General features: G+C 39.9%; 1 protein-coding gene across 1 annotated transcript in view; it reads left to right on the top strand.

Annotated features, from left to right (window-relative positions):
• Window positions 1–7,880, top strand: part of mical2a (microtubule associated monooxygenase, calponin and LIM domain containing 2a) — a 24,100-nt gene extending 16,220 nt beyond the window's left edge. The window contains 11 exon segments of the mRNA XM_025053556.1: window positions 1–47; window positions 865–1,064; window positions 1,387–1,490; window positions 1,585–1,656; window positions 1,989–2,123; window positions 2,249–2,353; window positions 2,839–3,093; window positions 4,324–4,431; window positions 6,122–6,302; window positions 6,554–6,630; window positions 6,735–7,880. The exon segment at window positions 1–47 is cut by the window's left edge and continues 33 nt beyond it. Coding sequence (XP_024909324.1) covers window positions 1–47; window positions 865–1,064; window positions 1,387–1,490; window positions 1,585–1,656; window positions 1,989–2,123; window positions 2,249–2,353; window positions 2,839–3,093; window positions 4,324–4,431; window positions 6,122–6,302; window positions 6,554–6,630; window positions 6,735–7,139 — 1,689 coding nt within the window. The 3' untranslated portion in view covers window positions 7,140–7,880.
• Window positions 7,881–7,908: the final 28 nt, after the last annotated feature.

The following is a 7,908-nucleotide window of genomic DNA, read 5'->3' as shown; positions in this document are numbered from 1 at the left end:
GGCATCGCCCTGTGTGCACTGATCCACAGGTTCAGACCTCAGCTCATGTACGTAGAACCAAACCAAAATCCATGAAGCTGAAGAAAACGTCATTTTTATAAACCCTGCTGACTGTAACAAGTACCTGTGAGGAGATTCTCTTCTGCTGGGTGTGTTAAATATTTTCGGCATGAAAGGGAGGCTTAAGTTCATATCTACTCTGCTGCCTTCTCCACCTACTCCTCCACTTAGCTGACAGAGCACTTGGCCTACATTAAAGTAAAAAAAAAAAAAGTCATATTTTCATGATTATAAGCTCAACTTAAATAAATAGAACCTGGGAAAAGGTCTACGTGTACGGAGTGTTTGGTTATTGTTAAACTGAGGTTCATGCATCTGTAAACTGGTGGAGTCTCATTTTTATCCTCACACTCTTAATTATTGCCCATAAACGTCACCACATGCCAGTACAATTTCACGTGCCCCTGTGATTTTTCCACAACCACTGGCATCTTCCTCCCCTTCCCTCCACCATGGGTCTCTCAAGAGAACAGAGTTCCAGAGAGTTGGGAGAGGGCAGCTGGTTTGTGGAAGAAAAACAAAAAAAAAAAGAGTTTGGGTTTGTGTGTGTGCTGCTGCTATGTTACCAACATTTTTCTGTTTTTACGTTTTTTTGTTTTTTTTTGGAACTGTCAGAATGAGGCCAGACTTTTGTCATTAAAGGTTATCTGCTACCATGTTATTTTGCACTTTTAAAAATCAACATACTAAATATAAAAATGCCTTTAGAAACAGTTGGGCTGAAAGTAGCTGCCGTCATATCAGTTTTTATATTCAGATAAATCTCTGTGACCTGAATGTTTCTCCCCTCCTTACCTCCATCAGTGATTATGATTCGTTAAATGAAGAAGACCATGCTGCAAACCTTCAGCTGGCCTTCGACATCAGTGAGAAGGAGTTTGGCTTTCGTCCATTTACGTCGGTGAAGGAGCTGAGTGTTGGGGAGGAGCTGGACAAGAGCCAGATGACCTCCTACCTGTCCAAGTTCTATGAACTTTTCCGGGGAACTCCTCTACCTCCATCAGGTACCAGTTATTGGTCTGCTGAACTTTTATGAACGATGTTGATGCTTTAATCTCAGCCACTAAATCACCTACGTTCATTCTACAGGTCAGAAATTTATCAAGATTATGAAATGAATTTGGGACAGAAAATGTTAAACTTCTGACATTTTTATGATTGTTTTTTAATATGCATTGCGAGAAAAGTAACAAAAACCTGCTTTGGTTTGACAATATGAAAAAATGCAGACGTTTCTCTCAGAATCCCAGAAATAAAGGACTCTTGTCCAAAAATTCAAGTCACGTCTGACTTATATGACTAATACAGTCTTTTGTTTTACTCCAGGCTCCAGACGAGTGGATGAAAATATTGACAGTTATTCGCCTCAGGAAGTCAGATTAAAAAACAATATGTTTAACGTAACAGTGCCCAGGAAGAGGGTCCCCAAGGTAAACCCTGAAATATCTTCTTTTTTTTTACAATATTACAATATATATACAGCATATCACAATATTTACAATATTCCTCTGTCTCTATTTTCAGGACACAGAAAAGATTTCAGACGGTACAGACCCGATTTACAAGAGGAGGAGGAAGTTTGGTTATCTTGAAGAAGTACGTATCCAAAAAGTTTCAGAATTTCTCTAATGTATTCCTCTGTTAATATTAAATGATATGGTTGACAGAGTCACTAGTCACTGTCACTTTTAATAAATGTAGGATTCAGTAACATTTAAAAAACATATTTGAGGGATGTTTTGCAGTGGATTAAATGTCTGACTAATGTTTGAGCAGCTAAAGTGACCTCCACCTGTGTTTCCTTAAATAAGTCTCACTAAAATACCAGCTCTGGGCTTCTGTGTGGACAATGAGTTTGGTTGGGTTTCATTGTTATGTCATTATTTCTATGTATTTACAAAAACTATTCTTGGCTTTTTTTTTCTAAGGCCACCAACCTTTCCAGTAACAGCACTTTGATTGGAGAATCACAGGAACCTGAAGAAAACAAAGTGCGCTCCATGGCCAAGCAGTTACTGGCCAAATTTGAAAATAAACCCAACTACACTCTTCGCAGAACACAGGTATGAAATGAAAGCTTTTGTTCCGTCTACTCTGACTTTCTTCTACCTGCTTTTTTTCTAACTTTTTATATTTTCCAACTTTTCTTTGCCTTTCTGCCTTTTTAACCTTTTCTGTAAAACCACAGTTTGACTTTGAGACGACGGACCTACTGCAAAAATATGAACTGACGGAGAGTCTGCACATTAAAGTCAGGCCTCTGGTTCCACCTAAACCTCCACCTGAGATACAGGTAGTCAACAGTCGAGGAACTTAATCTGATCCCAGAGCTGCATCATCTGTGTTCTCTTCATTAAAAGTGGAATTTATGTCTCAGAACATATGAAGAATATATACAGTATTGAAGAATATATTATTTTAGAATACTTTAATGAAATACACATCTGTCCATGTACAAATAGTGTCATTCAGTCACTAATGTCAAAACAGTGGATTCATGAGCTAAATTTACAAAAGAGCAAACTAAATTACAAGGATGTGACTTTTTTTAACTGCATCTCTGTGTCCTGACAACAGTATTCTAGTTAAAGGTAAAACCACACAATGAAAATGACAATTACAGGAAGAGATTTAGTTCACACTATTGAAAGATTTACTAAAGTACCACCTGTTTGGTTGGTGAAGTAATATACAGCTTCTGGTTTAAAAAAACAAAAACAAAAGTTGATCCTGTTGAGACGCCTCAGCTGATGCACTGTTGTGTATCATTCCTTTCAGTTTGAATTCAGTCTGAGAAAAGCAGCAGAGCAGTTAGTCCGTCTGCCACCAAATCCACTCCCCAAACCCAAGCTCCAACCCCAGCTTCCTTTTTCCTCAGTAAAGCTCAGACATGTTGATCAAAGTCATACTGAGACACAGAGAGTCCCGGAGAGTCCCGACTCCCCGCCTCCTCTTTCCTCCTGTCAATCAGCCGTCCAGTTCATGTCCCGAGTGCTGCAGCGCCTCAGGGAGGTGGATGAACACGTCTCTGAGGTGAACGCCGCCTACTCTTCTTACTCTTGTACATCTTTCTTACTTCATGCCTGACCTTCTTTCTACTTCTTTTTGTTACCTTGCTAAACAGCATGATTGCATGGTCTAAACGTCCAAAAACGTCCTTTGACTGAATGTTGATTATACATCATGCCCTGATTATACGCGTTGGCCTGTGTAATGTGTAGTCAGAGGGTGAAGTCAGCCCCGTAATCATCCAGCCTGACAGAAATGGAAAGAACAGGCCTCCAGAGCTGGCACAGGCTGAGACAGACACCGTCAGTGGATTAATGGTCCCATCTGAGTCTGTGTGCAAGCTGCTGCCTGTATCTGCAAAAATACAGTATGTGTTTTTTATTGGCCACAGCTTAATCTCTTTAAAGAATAAAAAAACATGTGCTAGATAATAGTTTTTAAAGTGTTGTTTTATGACATACGAGGATCCGTTTCTGCTACAATTTGACTTATAACATAGTACTTTTAAAACCAAAAAAAAAAAAATATTAAGGCTTATTTGAAAATCCTGTCATACTGACTGGTTGAATTATACTCAAAGCGTTAACTACTAACGTTAGCTTTCATTGGATTTTTTGTTGGCTTACTTTTGAGGTTATGTGATTTCATGTTGTGTACATGGCCAGGTTGAACTACTTTGGTGAAAATGTTCTTATATTTCATCAGTCTCTAGCTATTTCTGGATAAATGTATTCATGGCAGTAGTTACATCAATGGCCTATTTTTTATTTTGAAGAACCTCAGTTTAGTTGCGTCATTGTTCTGTTTTTACAGCTATAACAGTAGCTCCACTGATGAAATAAACAAAAGCAGCATCACCTGATTAAACCTGACCTAAAACTGTTGAAAATAAACGTGAGATGAAATGTGATTTGACTTAATCATGTAACTAAAACTGCTTTTTCCTAGTTCAGACTGAACCACATCAAGCGTGGTGGAAATTAATATAAGAAAACAGCTGCCGCTCCTCACAATGACTCCACTGTTCTCCTCCCCCACACTTACCTGTCAGACCCTGCTCATCATTAGGGGGGAGAAAAGGAAGATCTTTTCATCATTATCTGTGTGGAGCTTATTAAACTGATAATAGTCAGCCTAATTATGGCTGCACCCACACCGACTGCCTCGTATTGACTGGTGGGAGAGTGTGTTTCTCAAGGTTAACGGGGGTAACGAGGTTTTTCTTTTGTTGCACTGCTCTGTGTCATCCTGCAGAAAAAGGCTCAGACACAGCAGACTAGAGAGTTTCACACAAAGAGTATAAAAGAGAAAGCTGTGCACCTGAGTGGCCTGTTCTCAGGAGACAGTCGTGCTGAACTCAAGGTAATAATCTGGAGCTCTGAAACCTCCAGTCTGGCCTTGTTGGTTTTTGTTTGCTGTTCCTAACTGTGTGTGGGCTTGTCACTGCTGCACTGTCCCAGTTTCATTTTATTTTAATGTATTTACCATCATTTTATAAGACATGGATATTGAATTTAAAGGTGTGAGTGAAGACATTGGCCTCACACTGAAAGTACTAAGATGATTGTTTGGACCCTTCGTGGTGATGCTGGCGTCCAGCTACTGTAGTTCACACCTGCGGTCCAAACACATGAAGGATTAGGTTGAACTGGTCACTCTGAATGGACCAACACTGATTCAACAGATTTAGCTAAATCTTCCAACTTTATATAAAGGAATTAACTTTTAATTATTTAAAACAACCACAGCCAGCTTTATATTATCGAGAATTTATATACTGAACAACCTAATATTGGAAATTCACCAGAATCAATCAAGAAGAGTTGGTTTGACTACTAAACTTTCTGCATGGCCTTTAAAAAACTATTTAGTTTGATTTTCTTTTAAATGGGTGAGTCAGTCATTTTTAAGCAATGCTTGGATTGACTTCAAGGAAAGCTGCTACAGTTTTCCGATAATTACTTTACCTTTTCATCTAAGAGGCTTCTCCAGTTCTGTCTGACTGACAGTGTTCAGGGGAACACCACTAACTCCATTGGCTTCTTTTTCTACAGGCTCTGAACATGTAGCTAATGCAGCTTTTTTTTAACCCAAACCTTAATTTGCAAAAACCCCTGGTTTCATTCTCACAAAGTCATTTAAAAAACGATTAAATGATTGACATTTAAAGTGAAATTCTCATGATAATTATCTTCCTCATAACTTAAGGATATAAAGGATTCCTTACCAATAGTAAACAGTTTCACATTACCTGAGTCAGTGTGTTTCGTAAAAAATGGTTTCAGATGATGCTCTGTAGTTTTTTCCCCTAGTATCTACTGGATTACCTTCCCTGGCTTTAACCTGTGGGTTGAAATTGAACCCAAAGTCAAGATTTATTTCAGGGCCATGCTTGAAAATCTTGTCGTATTTGACACATGAGCTGGAGTTCATAATGTCAAGTAGTTCCACTGGTAAAAGGCTCGGTGTATCACTTTCATCCCACAAGCGACACACACAGCAACCCTGTCCTAAAAGTACAGGATTTCACTGTTTTCAGTGAATCATCAGATTTAGGAAAAAAAGAAAAAAAGAAGGCTTTGAGCTGTTGTCTCTGCCCTGGTGTTTCTAATTAGCAGCAGCCCTCACACAGCACGAGTGTGTGTTCCTGTGGTGACACTCTGTGGCCTTTTCTACTCCACCCATTCTAAACAGACTGCTCTGACTCCAACAGCCAGATGTTGGGCAGGCCTTTTTCTCAGGGCACACAATTACCATCCATCAGATTTTTTTTTCTTTGTTTTAATTCTAAATGAATTCCCACACAGCTGCCCATATTTATATGATATCTTCTGGGGAATCCTAGTTCAGGCAAATATGACGTGTGCTCAAATCATTTTTATGACATCTTAGTTCAAGGTTCTTCCAATCCCACACTGTGTGTTCATGCACATGTCAGCACCTTTAGGATGAAGTGAACAGTTTTAGTAAATCAAAAAGTGTGGCTCAGTGATGCAGTCTGTGACCTTTTTGACGTGTGGTCACAATGTGATCTAAATCTGTCTGTTCTCAGGGTGGCTCCGTGAGACGGGCGTTCCCACCGTCGGGCGACAAGTGTCATGAGTGTGAGAAGCGTGTTTACATGGTGGAGAGAATCTGTGCCGAGGGCCTGTACTTCCACAGGGAGTGTTTCCGCTGTTCCACCTGCAGCTCCACTCTCAGACAGGGAGCACATGCTTTTGACTCTGAAAATAGTGAGTATTTATTAATAATATATGCATCTGTATATATATGTATATATATATATACACATATATATGCCTATACATACATACATACATACTTTATATGCATACATACATAGTGTATCTATACACTGTATGTGAGTACAGTATATGTAAGTATATGTAAAAATATATTATTAATATTTTTGCAAATGTTGCAGCTTGTTTGGACATGCCATTATTTAGTCCCTCTGTCATTGACATATGCTTTCTTCTTTAAGGGAAATTGTACTGTAAACTACATTTTGATCAACGTAACACTGGGACAAATCTGCGGAGGAGTTCCTCTCTGCGCTCCGTAAGTAGCTGGACGATGACCTCTTATTCTGTAAACACTCTCTACCTGGTATAGTATCTGAAAGTGAGAAATCTAACCTCTGTGCCTGACGCCCTTTGTCTCAGATTCAGAATGGAGCCGGGGTTCAGGAGCCACGTCTTGTTGATAAAGACAGAACTCCGTCCTGCAGCTCAGCAGACATGAGCGGTAAACCTGCAGCAGGTACCTTCTGCTCCTTCATAAAGAAACAGCTGAGCTGGCCATTGAGTGTGTCTCGCACTGTGTGTAACGCCCCCTGGTATGTGTCCAGCTGTGTGCATGCTACAGCGCGGGCATTTGTGCGTCACCTGAGGGACAACGCCCAGGACTATACATTCCTGTATGAGCTACTGAGTGTGAGCTTGCCTCTGCTTTTTGTTTTACAAGAGGTACTGCTGCAGCTCTACACAGAGGCTGTGCCGGGGCCCACCAGCTCTGTACAGCCTCTGCTGCTGTGGCTGCAGGAGCACGTGATCAACAGGCTTATCTAGACAATCGCCACAAACCCTGCTGTCCCCATCAGCAATGCAGCTGTCTGAGGTGAAGAGCAGCTCCAATGACTAGCATCTCACAACCAAAATTGTGTCACCATTGTGTTTAATGTTTACCTCTCTGTCAGAAAACCAGTCTAGTTAAAGTCCATACATAATAGACATAGTTAGGATGAGTTAGAAGTACATATGATCCAACACGGCCAGAGTCGTCCTACTGTTGTCTGTGCTAACAACCTGTTAGCAGAAAGTGAGACCAGAGTTGCAAATCATTAGACTCTGCTTTTCAACACCAAACATGGTCACAATATAAGGGCAATATGACATCATCACTTCCCCATGTGACATCACTCTTAAAGTTAAATCAGTTCAATCCTAACCGATAACAGTCTGCTGTCAGGACGAGTGATGCTGTTCTCAGAATAGGAAGAGAAAGAGTGAAAACTGTTCTTTTGATGTATTCATATTTTATGTTTTAAATTTCTTTTACACTTGTGATAGCATTTTGAGTGGATTTCGACTCAACAAAGTTGTCATGTTAGGTTTTGTTTGTTTTTGATGGACGACACAGTCAGTCAGCAGGACAAGTCTGTCTGTGCTGGATTATATTCAGTACTTTGTTCAGTACTCCTTCACGAAAACAAAAACATATCATATAAACAAACCAACATTCTCCTTCATTTTTGTTGTTAGTGTGTCAGATGCATCCAGACTGATCAAAGTTTTTTTTTTTTTTTTTTTTTTTTTGGCCACCCCCCGCACATTGTTT

This window comes from Cynoglossus semilaevis, unplaced genomic scaffold (assembly GCF_000523025.1).
Source record: "Cynoglossus semilaevis isolate Cse_v1.0 unplaced genomic scaffold, Cse_v1.0 scaffold1102, whole genome shotgun sequence".
Lineage (NCBI taxonomy): Eukaryota > Metazoa > Chordata > Actinopteri > Pleuronectiformes > Cynoglossidae > Cynoglossus > Cynoglossus semilaevis.
The sequence above is the reverse complement of the archived record's forward strand: the minus strand, read 5'-3'. Positions and strand labels throughout refer to the sequence as shown.